Consider the following 13972-nt stretch of genomic DNA (forward strand, 5'->3'; position numbering starts at 1 on the left):
AAGAAGAGGTGGCAAGGATATACAGAAGAACTGTTCAACAAAGGTCTTTATGACCCAGATAATAGCGAGGTTGTGATCACTCACTTAGAGCCAGACATCCAGCAGTGTGAAGTCAAGTGGGCCTTAGGAAGCATTCCCAAGAACAAAGCTAGTGGAGGTGATGGAATTTCAGCTGAGCTATTTCAAACCCTAAATGATGATGTGGTTAAAGTACTGCACTCAATATGCCAGCAAATTTGGACCACTCAGCAGAGGACACAGGACTGGAAAAGGTAAACTTTCATTCCAATCCCAAAGAAGTGCAATGCCAACGAATGTTCAAACTATCATATAATTGCGCTCATTTCACATGCAAGCAAGGGATGCTCAGAATCCTTCAAGCTATGCTGCAAAAGTATCTGAAAAGAGAACTTCAATACGTACAAGCTGGATTCAAAAAAGGCAGAGGACTCAGGTATCAAATTGGTAATCTCCACTGGGTCATAGACAAAGCAAGAAAACTCCAGGAAAACTTCTACTTGTTTGACTATGCAAAAGCCTTTGCCTGTGTGTATCACAGGAAACTGCAAAATTCTTAAATGATGGGAATACCAGAACACCTTACCTGCCTTCTGAGAAACCGGTATACAGGTCAAGAAGCAACAGTTGAAGTGGACAAGGAACAACAGACAGGTTCAAAATTGGGACACGGGTACATTAAGGCTGCATATTCTCACCCTGATTATTTAAGCTATATGCACAGTACATCATGAAAATTCCCAGATGGATGAACACAAGCTGGAATCAAATTGCCGGGAGAAATATCAATACCTTCAGATATGCTATGATACCACCCTTATGGCAGAAAGTGAAGTGGAACTAAAGAGACTCTTGATGAGAGTGAAAGAAGAAAATGAAAGAGCTGGCTTAAAACTCAACATTCAAGAAACTAAGACATGGCATCTGGTCCCAACACTTCATGGCAAACAGATGAGGAAAAAGTAGAAACAATGGAAGATTTAATTTTCTTCTCCAAAATCACTGTGGATGGTGGAAGCAGCCATGACGGTGGTGGTGGTGGTTTAGTGACTAAGTCGTGTCCGACTCTTGTGACCCCATGGGCTGTAGCCTCCCAGGCTTCTCTGTCCATAAGATTCTCTAGGCATGAATACTGAAGTGGGTTGCCATTTCCTTCTCCAGGGGATCTACCTGACCCAGGAATTGACGCCACATCTCCTGCACTGCAGGCAGATTCTTTACCAACTGAGCTATGAGGGAAGCCCCAAATTAAACGATGCCATGAAATTAAAAGACGCTGTTTCCTTGCAAGAAAAGCTATGACAAACCTAGAACACATAATAAAAAGCAGAGACATCACATTGCCAAAAGAGGTGTGTCTAGTCAAAGCCATGTTTTCCCCAGGGGTCCTGTGTGGATGGGAGCACAGGACCATAAAGAATGCTGAGTGCTGAAAAACTGATGCTGTTTAACTGTGGTGCTGGAGAAGACTCTTGAGAGTCCCCTGGACAGAAAGGAGATCAAACCAGTCATTCCTGAAGGGAATCAACGCTGAATATTCATGGGAATATCTGATGCTGAAGTTGAAGCTCCAAACTTTTGGCCACCTGTTGGAAAGAGCTGACTCATTGGTAAAGACCCTGATGTTGGGAAAGACTGAAGGGAAAAAGAAAAGGAGGCAGCAGAGGATGAGATGGTTGGATGGCATCACTGATTGGATGGACATGAGTCTGAGCCAACTCCAAGAGTTTGTGAAGAATAGGGAGCCTGGCGTGCTACGGATCACGGGGTCACAGTCAGAGATGACTGAGCAACTGAACAAAAGCAACAACACGGAACTGCAAAACAACAAAAGTAAAATATATTGTAAGCAATGGACAGTAGGTAATAACACCATATTGATATCAGTTGCTCAATTTTAACAAATGAACTTGTATCAGTTGAACCAATCCAAGATGTTAATAAGAGAAGATGCTAAGTGGAGGAAGAGACTGGCTCTATAGGAACTCTGTACACTATCTGCTAATTTTTCTGTAATCCTAAATCTGTTCTTTAAAAAAATACAGAGGCTCACAAGACAAAATGTTCACCACTCATTATGAAAGAACTGCAGACCAAAGCTACAATGATGCATCACCTCACACTTGCCAGAAAAGCTATCATAAAAAAATCTAGAAACAATAAGTGATGAAGTGTCATGGAGAAAAGAGAACCCTCTTGCACTTTGAGGGGGAATGTAAATTGATATAGCCACTATGGAGAACAGTATGGAGAGTCCTTTAAAAACTAGAAATAAAACTACCCAATGACTCAGCATTCCCACTACTGGGCATACACACTGAGAAAGCCATGTGTGGAAAGATTCACGGACCACACTGTTTATTGCAGCACTATTTACAATAGCTAGGACATGGAAGCAACCACCTGAACTTCCACTGACAGATGAATAGATACAGAAGTTGTGGTAGATATATACAATGGAATATTACTCAACCATAAAAAGTAACAAATTTAAGTCAGTGGCAGTGAGGTGGATGCCCCTAGAGTCTGTTTCACAGAGTGAAGTAAGTCAGAAAGAGAACAAAAAGTATTGCATATTACGCATTTATATGGAATCTAAAAAACAGCACTGATGAATCTATCTGCAGGGTAGGAATAGAGACATATGTAGAGAAAAAAACGTGGACACAGCAAGGGATGGAGAGAGAGGGACAAACTGAGAGTGGCTATGACATATATGCACTACCATGTGTATAAGAGAGAGCTAGTGGGGAGGTGCTCTACAACAGAGGGAGCTCAGACTGCTGTTCCATGACAACCTGGAGGACTGAGATGGGGGTGGCCTGAGGGATGCTCATGGCGGGGGATATAAGTATACTTAGAGCTGCTTCATACTGTTGTACAACAGAAACTAACACACTATAAAGCAATTCTCCTCCAATTAAAATTTTTCATAAACGCTCTACTGATTTAAAATGTAGAAACAATCTGGACAAGAACACATAGCCAGTACAGAGTTATATACAACAATGCCAAATGAATAAGAGACAGGAACAATGAAGAGCAAAAGATAAGGTAAGAATTTATCCTTGAATTAAAAATCTTAGGATACACGAACAGAAAATATTCAAACATATAAATAACTTCAGCTATCTCGGATCACCATAGCAAAATCAGGAGTCTGGCCTGGAAGACTCAACAATTACTTAGACCACGTAATAGAAAATACACCATAAATAAGAGCAACCATACCAAAAAAACGTACCTACAAAGAAACCTCAGAACAATGCATACATTCCACATAGAGGCAACAAGAAGAATTTCCTGACAGCCTTAGGACAAAGAAGTCTCAAAAGAATAGCATGTTATGTGTATTCATGAGGAGCAGATATTGTAAGACTGTCCATGTTCCTTAACTCTTTACAGATCTACTCCAGTCAGACCAGCTGAGACCACAATCAAACATGGGCTGCTGTTTCCTGTACCCAGAATAAACCATGGAAAACTTACACAAGGAATAAAGACAACTATTAACAGAAGCCAAAACACAAAACTAAATAGTGCCGGAGGCAAAATAAGTCTCTAATGAAGTTGACCCTATAAGTGTCAAGGTGAGGGAGTACTCAGAGACTGACAAGGGGTGTGCAGCCTACAAGGGAAGAAGACAACACGATCAGCTGGAAAAGCCTTTAAAATGCAGCCCTTGATTCTTCCACTGTGCCCTGGGGCCATGAATCGCTACAGCCTCACTGAAGGAATCTGAGGTAGCATCTCAGAGCTCCCATGCCAAGACCATGGGGAACCAGTCTGAGTTGGATGTGGCAGCCTGGCCCAGACGTCATGAAATAACCAGCACAAACTTTGTTAGTGGATGACAACTGGCCCTTTTAAGTGATCACCTTAATAGACTATCATGCAGGGACTTAAGGAGAAAACTCAGTACCCCAAAAATTGGACCAAAGGACAGAAATTCACCTCAGAACTTTCGAGCAATGCCCCTGCAGTCGACTAAGAGCCCACAGTGAGAACTGTCAGGTTAAGGAGCCCCTTCACTTACTCTGCTGGTATGGTGTGGGGCATGGTGGGGGACAGGGGTGGATTCATACCAGAAAGGGAAGGATTTCCAGGCCCTGCCAGCAGTCAATATGAAGATCCTGAGTGAGATGTGAGGGGTTCCACACCACAGAAGGCAGTCTCCCATCCTTCCCTCTCAGCTCATCTTACCTGCGACAGCCATTTCCTGGAAGCCTCAGGCAGAAGGGTCCAGAGGAGATGTACGTGCACTTCTCACCAGGAGTCTCGGGACTTGATGTCTTCGATGGGAGGCCTTGGCCTCAGGTCAGCAGATGGGACGTAGCCCACCACCTACAGGGGTCAAGGGAAGACACGGAGAGTGGACCGAGTATCACTCAGCCCAGAAGACAGGGCCCGAAAGTGCCCTCACTGTCACTCAGGAGCTCCAGGAAGCCTGTTCGGCCAGGCCAGAAACAATTCCTGCTGGGGTGCTGATGGAAGCTAGAGCTGGGAGGGAGGCCCGTAGACTCTGCTCGGTACAGGGAAGGTCTCAGGATCCACGATGATTCAAGGAAAAGTGCACATGCCAATCGTCCGGGAAGCTCCCCCGGAACCCCGCCCCCCCTGGCCCCGCCTCTGCTGTCCGCCTGGAACACAGAACCACATGACAGGAAGTGACGACCAGGCACACACGCTGAGGCTGCGAAGCCATCTTTGAGAGCTGCTGCCATCTTTGAGAGCTGCTGCCGTCTTAGAGAACTGCCGTGTAGGGTGCCCAGACGGAGGACTCCCAGGTCTCAACAGGTGTCCAAGTGTGAGGTGACGTGAGTTACAAGTGTGGGACATACGTCCAGCACTCCCAAGCCTTTCCCTCTGAAAAGAGGGGGCCGGACAACCCCCGGCCACCCTGCCCCTGCTCTCCCCTGGAAGATTCGGGCCTGCATCTCGAGCCCCAATTCCATCCACTTCACCCAGGTGGTCTCCGAGAGGAAGGTTTCGGTCCGGGGCTGCTCGTTAGAGGGAAAGCCCTGAGCCCTGTAGCTAAAGGAGGGACCGTCGCGGAGTACCGAGGGTCTCCACACCCTAGAACGGCAGCCACGCGAATCCCCCACCCCCCTGACTTGGCCTCAGAGCATCCGGGTAGGATCTGGGCAGCTCTAACGGCTGCAGGTCACCCTCATTGCGATCTCGGATGCGGGACACTGAGGGAGGAGGGCACCTCGGTCCGAGGGGTTGGTAGCTGGTCAGTACAGGGAGGATGTCAGAGCTCAGGAGGAGCCAGGGTGAGGACCATCCTCGCGGACACACGGGCGAATCAGGACCCTCCCCTGTAGTCAGTGCTTACTCCCGGCCAAACACGGGGAAGGGAGGCTGTGGTCTGAGTGGGGAGGTTAGAGCTTGCATACAGAAGGGCGGGTCCCAGGACCCTTAGGTGGGAGGCTGAGCACTCCCTCCTCTCCTTCTCCAGAGTCACAGGGAAGGTGGCAGCATCAGCCTTCAGAGCAGAACAGGAATCGGGGCGGGTGCTAGGGGGTCATTCCCCATTTTTCATCCTAACTATGAATGTGAACTTAAAGGATATGCCTCCCCTGCCAGCCCCCACAGGCCCCCCTCTAAAGCCCAGGCAGGGATGTCTGGCTGTGCCCCAGGGCTCACTCTCACTTCTTCCTCAGGGGTCTCAGGGGACAGGCTGACTAGGAGAACAGGAGACTTGTGGGTCCTAAAGCAGTGGACTCAAGGCCACCTATGAAGCAGACTTGGTTTAAACCGGGGACGACCCTCTCTAGTGTAGGTGCTAACAACATTTCTTTTTCCTTCCTCAAGGCCACTCAAAGCCTGCCTTCGTAACTGCACGCCCGCCTGCAGTCCTTGACCTGTGTCATCATGCCTCGGAAGCACAAAACCAAGCATCATGCCCATGGGAAACGCCACGAGGTCCAGGGGGACACTCAGGAGGCCCAGGCCAGTGCTGCTGCAGCCCCAGGAGAGGAGTGCCCATCCTCACCCTCTTCTGCCCCTCAGGGTTCTCCCCCGAGCTCCCCTGCTGCTGGCGATGGCCAGGAGCTTCAGGGAGCCATGGCCCCTAGCTCTCCCGTTGCAGAGGCTTCCTGTGCAGAATCTGAGGAAGGTGCCCAGAGCACCGAGGAGGAACGTGCAGATGCCGCCCGGGCAGCCCTGCTCGCTCGGAGCATTCGCAAAGATCCTCTGAATAGGAAGGCCAGCCTGGTGATGGATTTCCTGATGAAGAGGTACATCAAGAAGGAGCCCATCACACAGAATGGCATGCTGAATGTCATCGGCAGGAAGTACAAGCAGCACTTCCCTGAGATCCTGAGCAGAGCCTCTGAGCGCGTGGAGCTGGTGTTTGGCCTGGAGCTGAAGGAAGTCGACTGCAGCAGGAACATCTACACCCTCGTCAACAAGTTCAGTCTCGGGGTTGAGGAAGGTTCAAGTGATGAGGAGGAGCTGCCCAAGTCTGGTCTCCTCATGGCGCTCCTGGGCATCATCTTTATGAAGGGTAACCGGGCCACTGAGGAGGAGATCTGGGATTTCCTTAATGTGTTGGGGATCCATGCTGGGAAGCAGCACTCCATCTTTGGGGAGCCCAGAAAGCTCATCACCAAAGATCTAGTGCAAAAGAGGTACCTAATCTACCGCCGGGTGCCCAATAGTGATCCTCCGGGCTACGAGTTCCTGTGGGGCCCGAGAGCTTATGCTGAGACCACTAAGATGAAGGTGTTGGAAGTTATGGCCAAGATCCAGGATAAGGCCCCGAGTTCCTTCCCAGAACTCTATGACGAGGCTCTGAGAGATCAGGTGGAGAGAATAGTGCTGAGAGGAGTGGCCAGGGTTCCAACAATGGCTGAAATCAGTGCCCCTACCACGGCCAAGTCCTACAGCTCCTCCCACATCTAGAGAGGGGTCAGGGCACTTTGTTCCCTTTGTGTTGGAAGACAACTGTCCACCTCTTAAATAGTATGGGGTAGTAGGGGTGGGGGGAACAAAACCCATGTTCTTCACAGTTTTAAGTATTATGGGAGTTGAGGTGCAGGTTTAACAAAATATACATGTTTTCCTTTTATCCATATGAATAATATCTAGTCAAAAGTAGACGATTTAGGTAGGGAGGTAGAGGTTTTTTGTATTTTTAAATGTCACTACTCTTCATAAGGTTTATTTTGCTTCAGAATCTAGGTTTATTAATGTCATGGATGTCATGTTTACTGATGTTAGGTTTAAGACTAAGAATTCATTATTTATAAACAAGTTGAAAAGACTTCAATATTTTCCTTATGGTCCAGAACAAGGTAACATAACATTGGAATAGAATTTTACTTGGAAATGTGTCTAAGAACCCTAGAGATAAGTATTTGGGATTACAAAGCTTTCAGAGTAAATGCTGGCTTATTCTTTGTCTTCTTATCTGTCCTCTTTCCTTGTAAAAGTTAATAACATGGACTTAGATTTGTTTAGCTTATTCACACTGTATGACACTTAAATCATAATAAAACAGAGTCTTTGCTCATTATTTCCTTTTTCTCCCAAATTAATTGACCATCTTCTGTTTAGAAGGCTTTCTTATAGTACTGGGTTGGTAAGAAAATGAAGCCCAAGCCACTGCCCATGGAATTTTGAGTCTAGCAGCAGGTACCATATAAGGAAGGTGGGGAGCTAACTCTCTAAGGAATAAACAAATGATAAATTTAAATGGGGGAGGTGTGGAAAAGGAGGTTCCAGATGAGAGCAAGCAAGTCGAAGTTACCTGATTAAGGCTACACTGGGTCTTGGGAAATGTCTAATTCCTCGGTGGGAGGTCATTTTCAGTCCAGATGCATGATGGGCTAGATGAAGCTGTGGGAGTGATGCCAGACACTCATATGATGGTTCTCAGAGGTGAGGCTGTAAACCTGGAATATAACTAAACCATATATTCACCATTATTGGGGGATATCCGAAAACCATAGGGAATGGAAGGGGCCCTGTGTACTTGAGCCAGGGCAAGTGAACACTCAAAATACACATTTTCATCAAAAGCTGTCCAGAGAGTTTCTGAGAACTAAGGGTGACACCCATTGAAGCGAGATGCCAAGACGTCACTGGACTGTCTCTCTTTTTCTGGGATGGGAGCACCAGAACTTGCTTTGTTAAACAGGCAGTTTAATTAGGTTATGTTTAGTGTAATTTGGCAAACTTTAAGGGAGGGCTCAATTTTTACTGTCAGTGGGATTAGATTAGGGGTGGTTTGGACAAAAAAAAAGCACCTGAGAGGGAAGTTGCTGGTCCTTGAGACAAATGAACTTGTCCTTGCATCCATGTGGAGAAGATAACCCCCAACACCTATTAAAACAGGTGCTCAAATAGGGAAATACTACTTAGTTTTACTTGCTTGGGAGCATTAGTCGTGATGTGGATTTGATTATTGTTTGGAGTTGCATATTCTCTAGTGTAACTTTGAAATTAAATTATGTGATGGAACTTTGTTACCATTCGGGGTCAAAATCACCTTCGTAATAACTGCCATTCATTCAAATTACCAAAGCTTGCCTCATACTCTGCCAGGTGATTTACATACATCACACATGTCTGTGGTCCTACACTATAGACTCTTTCAAACACAATTTGCAGATAAAGAAGCTGGAATAAAGAAGCTCAAACTCAACGCTCATAAATGATAGGACCTGGACTGAACCCTGGCAACTGAATTCCTCCAGAGCCCATACTGTGCCACTCCTCCAGGATGAGGCTAACCTTGGGTCACTTCCTCTTTCTGAACATTAGTGCAAAAGGTATTTCACATGTTAAATAGCAGAATTTCATACCCCAAACACGGATTTGGAATAAAAAGCCCCAGAAATAAGTAACAAAAAATGAAAATAAAAGTCAAGTACGAATAAGGAAGGAGACAGCATTCAGTGACAATTTATCTACAAAGGAAATGTCAATAAACTGCAGTAGATCAGGGATGCAGAAAATCATTTAATTCAGCCCCTTCCTTTCAGTGAGTAAATCTGTTAAGAGTGAAGGTTCTACAAGAGGCTGTGTCTGGTCGGTAAAGAGAAGGAAGAGATCAGCTTGTTTTCTCTGCTAGCACACCACCTGTGCTGGGGCCCCTCCCGGACTGCAGCTTCCCCATCACTCCTGGGACTCAGCCCATTCTCTGTGAGATTTGTTGCAGGCAGACTAAGACTTTTCAAAGATGTGGCATTTCCCAAGAAGGCTTTCATAGAAGAGACAGGAGTCAAGGTAAAGACAGATGAATGAGGAACTGAAGTCACAGAGAGACTGGCCTGTGTCTGCTCTCAGAAGGCCCAGACAGGGCTGCCAGGCTGCACATTCCCTCACTTCTTTTCAGGGCTTGCAAGGACATGGTCTTTGGTCTACATGGGTCATCTAAGGTTGAAAGAAAGAGGAAATCCAGAGTCCCCCAGGAGTCAAGGTGAGGCACCTGAGTGACGGCATACCATTACACTGAACACAGAGGGCCCCAAGAAGCCTGAATCCTGATGTCATCCCTGAAGGCACAGGTAGGAGTAGCCTCATGTGGCATTCCCAGACTTTCCCTCTCTGGCACCACAGGGAGTGAGGACCTTAGTCTGAGGAGAGCTCCCTTATGTAAACAGAGAAATGAACCCCAAATGCTCCCAGGAGTCCAGCTTTGGACTTACACAACTCCCTGACCTCAGAACTCTGAGGAAACCACACAGAACCCTGCCCTTCCTGGCATCCCTGGGATGCCTGCTCATTGTTGACATGACATGCCCATTTCCCTCTATGATGTCACAAGGGGGGTTGGGACATGGTCCAAGGGGTATAGCCTAGGGCCAGCAGTGGGATTATTTCCAGGTTTTCCAGAAACCAACTGAATACCCTGAAGACAAAGGGAACCACACAGCCCATAACCATATGATTCATCTCATCCTCTGCACCTCAGAAGACGAAGGACGGGTGAGGACGGATGAGGAGAATCTTACTTTCTCCTAGGGGTCTCACAGAGATGCTTGCCCTACTATAAGAAAGAATAGTAGTAGAAGTGGTGGTCCTAAGTGGAAGGAAGGGTAGAATTTCAGGCCACAACATAGGTCAAAGCAAGGACTGAGGGATCATCTACCAATAAAAAGAAGTGATAATGAATCCAGCCCTGTTCCTTGTAGCCCTTGAAGAACCAGGGCAGAGCTATCAAGCTGAAGTTCCACCAACATTTATTTATATCAGGTGTGTAGGAAGTGAAACCCTTAGTATGACAGTGCAAATAGTATTCCAAGAAAGGGATGGGGACACCAGGCCCTATGGGGAAGTAAAGAAAGCACTCTTAATTCATGTTGAGGACTCCTGAGGCCAGGAGAGAAAACTTCCCAATGAGCACTCAGTACTGGGTGATAACTACTAACTGGGGTGATAAGCTGAGGACATCTTCACCTCTCAGAAATCCCAGGGAAATTTGTGACGACAACTACAGAACAGCAGAGGAAATGGGTCCTATGACTGGCCACTAGTTGGGTGGTGGTCTTGAATGTGAAATAACAGATGTGACTGTGTAGGAGACTACCAGCCCCTTCTGTCACCCCAGCGTGCCTGAGGCAGGGGTAGCAGGATGAAGCCCAAAGTTCACTCTAATTTCCTTTAATATGTTTCCCAAAAGACAGCTGATTAGGAGAATAGGAACCCTGGGGGTTTTCAGAACAGTGCCCTCAAGAAAACCACAAATGTAGCCTTCCTGATAACCAAACTGGTATTTCCCTGCTGTGGCTGCACATTCAACCTTCGTCTTCCTGTGTGCCCTTATCACCTGCCCTCCTACTCACGCTTCTAATCATTGTCCCCCAGCGCAGGCATCATGCCTCGGGCTCAGAATCATAAGCTCTGCATCTGTGAGAAATGCCACCAGGCCCGATATGAGCTCCAAGGTCACAGGGGAGTTCAGCCTGCTGGAATAATGGAAGCGCTTCCCTCTACCTCTTCTCTTTTAGAAGATAATTCACAGAGCTCCTCAGCTACTGGGTCAAATAGCACTTCCCAGGGGTCTTCAGAAGCCCCATCTACTACCAGCACTTTTTCAACTACTTCTGACACAACATCTGATGAAGAAGATACCAGTCAAGATGAGGAAGATTCAGGTTCCTCCGATATCTCATCTTCTACCTACAGTGATACTCTGAACAGCATGACAAGTTTGTTGGAACAGTTCCTTCTGCATAAATATAAAATGAAGCAGCCCATCATGAAGGAAAACATGCTGAAGATTATCCACCCAAGATACCATGACCGATTTGCCGAGATTCTCAAGAGAGCCGCTGAACACATCGAGGCTGTCTCTGCAGTTGACTTGAAGGAAGCTGATTCAACCATCCACTCCTATGACCTTGTCAGCAAACTGTACTTGCCCAACAATGGGAGGGTGTGGGATGGTAGGGGCTTACCTGAGACCGGTCTCTTGATGACAGTTCTGGGTGTGATCTTCGTGAAGGGCCACTGTGCCGCTGAGGAAGACATCTGGAAATTCTTGAATATGATGCGAGTATATGCTGGGAGAAAACACTTCATCTACGGAGAGCCCAGGAAGCTCATCACCAAAGACTTTGTGACGATGAAGTACCTGGAGTACCGCCAGGTTGCCGATGGAGATCCTCCACATTACGAGTTCCTGTGGGCCCACGAGCCCATGCTGAAACCAGCAAAATGAAAGTCTTGGAATTTTTGGCAAAAGTCAATGATATGGTCCCCAGTGCCTTCTCATCACAATATGAAGAAGCTTTGCGAGATGAGGAGGAGAGAGCTCGAGCCACAGGTCCACCCAGGCCTGGCACCACTGTCACTTCCAGGCATGTTCCACGGCCACGTCCAGCAGCTTCTCCCACGCCTACTGAAGACCAAGACTTTTAAAAAATCATCCAGATAAGAAAATTTGACATCAAAATAGGGACTTTTGCCGAAATGGGAAGCAATCCCACAATAATACTGCTGGGACAATGGAATGAAAAAATAAAATGAAAAAATTTCAAAACATGATCAACCTTGATTGTTCTCCATCTTTTCTGTCTTCTGTTTTGTAAAATTAAATTATTTATACCTCGATATGCTTCTCGAAAAATGCAGGAGGTATTAAACCTTAACAAGTTAGACCTCTTACTGTCTTCTTTTATTTTTTGAGCATCTGCTCTTTGAAAGGCTCTATGCTAGTTCTGGTGAGGCTAAGATCAAGACCTAGCCTATGCCCATACAACTTTAGAAACAAGGAGCTGCAATCACATAAGCAAGATCTTGAGGTAGCCTTTAGGAATGACAGGAAAGTAAAAAGACTATCCAGGAAGAAATCTCTACCTGGGCTAATGTACTGATTTGTTAGGCTTTCCACAACAAAACCCCACAGAATGAGTGGCTGAAACAACGGAATTTTATTTTCTCAGAGTTCTAGAGGCTGCAAGTCCCAGATGAGGACTGGTTTACCCTGAGGCCTCTCCCCTTGGCTGCCAGGTGGCCACCCTCTTCATTTGGCATTCCTTTTGAGTGCATATATCCCTGGTGTCTCCTTTTGTGCCTCAATTTCTTCTTATAGTCACACGGGTTATGGCCCATCCTAATGACTTCATTTTAAGTCAACCATCGCTTTAAAGACCTTATTTCTAGCTACACTTGCATTCTGAAGTACTCTGAGATATGCTTTCAATATGCATTTGTGGAGGGGACACAATTTGGCCCCTAACAGACAGAAATCTACAGGTCTCTGCTCTTATCTCAATGCAGGACATTCCAGTGCACAGACTGGTATTCTACGCACGTTATCTCCAGGGAGTTTCTGAGATGTAAGGGTGAACTCCCTTGAGGTGTTTGGGGAAGAAGGACATTCCTCCCTTTACCCCTTTTGAATTCTTGTGGTTAGACTACTAGTAAACTTGACACAAGACAGGGTAACAGGAGAAAAAGAGACAAATTGCAATTCATGTGCACAAGAAGTGTCATAGAAATGGGACCTAAAAAGGGGGCAAAGCAGGCAGCTTCTTTATTTTGTAGACAACCAAACAATTTGTGAAGAATCGACAGGACAAATCAACTTAGGTTTTAGGTACTCAACTAGTAAGGAATCTAAACACAATCTGTACCCACGGTAGTAAATGAAAGACTTAACAAGGTTTGTGTATACAGGCTTCTCTGCTTGAACTGCCTATTTCTGGTTAGAAGGGTTTCCCTCTGCCTCCAGATGCAGGCAGTACATCCTTCATATGAGATGCACTTCCTGCTCTCAGGGAGGCAGATATCGGGGGGTGGTGGAATGTCCCTCCTCTGTTGGCTGTTTCTTAAGTAACTTGAATTCAAAATAATCAATACGCCACTGTGGTATATGTGTGGGGCAGAGTGCCCTAAGCCTTGACAGGTCCCTCCTCTGAAACTTGCCTGCAAGTCTCACATGGTAAAAGCTGATCTGGTCACTGTGGAGAGAGAGAATGGATTAGTGGAGTCCTTCATTTCATGGCAGCAGTTGCATCATTCTGAGAACAGGTCAGTTCATTGGAAGAGTGGTATCTCATTTCAATAGGTGGTGATGCAGGTGGGCTCCCAAAGCAAGGTCTAGGGTACAAGCGGTATCAGGTAGTTATTAATAAGAGGCATTTCTATGGAAACAAAAAAAAAAGTGGATGTTAATAATTGGAGCTGGTTATAAACCAGTTTCTGAGCCCAGGGGTAATCAGTCAAGGAGTTTTCTAGGTGTCAGGACCGAAGCAACTATTGCAGTTTGAAATGTCTCTATCACAGTTAGCAATATCTCTGGGTGATCAGGTTAACTTTCTGAGTGGCTCGTACAGCAACAGGCATGAAGTCTATTTGAACATAAGGTGTTGTGACAATTTCTCTGATCTTTGCATCAAGTCTTGTAGCTTCACGTTGCAGGACTTCAGGAAAATGGCAATGTTAGTTCTCAGTGATTCAAGTCAAAAGAATGGGAGAGTGACCAGATCAAGACGGC

General features: G+C 46.3%; 2 protein-coding genes across 2 annotated transcripts; both read left to right on the forward strand.

The window, feature by feature from the left end:
* Positions 1-5592: 5592 nt before the first annotated feature.
* On the forward strand, positions 5593-7533 carry LOC123331984 (melanoma-associated antigen B1-like). The gene has a single exon (XM_045164425.1). The coding sequence runs from the start codon at positions 5896-5898 to the stop codon at positions 6925-6927; it is 1032 nt and encodes a 343-aa protein (XP_045020360.1). The 5' UTR covers positions 5593-5895; the 3' UTR covers positions 6928-7533.
* A 3313-nt stretch (positions 7534-10846) lies between these two features.
* On the forward strand, positions 10847-11876 carry LOC123331981 (melanoma-associated antigen B5-like). The gene is given in 3 exon segments (XM_045164493.1): positions 10847-11657; positions 11660-11778; positions 11781-11876. Coding segments are annotated over 3 exon segments (1026 nt in total).
* Positions 11877-13972: the final 2096 nt, after the last annotated feature.

Source organism: Bubalus bubalis, chromosome X (genome assembly GCF_019923935.1).
Source record: "Bubalus bubalis isolate 160015118507 breed Murrah chromosome X, NDDB_SH_1, whole genome shotgun sequence".
Classification (NCBI taxonomy): Eukaryota; Metazoa; Chordata; class Mammalia; order Artiodactyla; family Bovidae; genus Bubalus; species Bubalus bubalis.

What these genes read in the sequence shown, in the direction of transcription:
- LOC123331984 (XM_045164425.1), top strand. Translation starts at nt 5,896, where the DNA reads ATGCCTCGGAAGCACAAAACCAAGCATCATGCCCATGGGAAACGCCAC.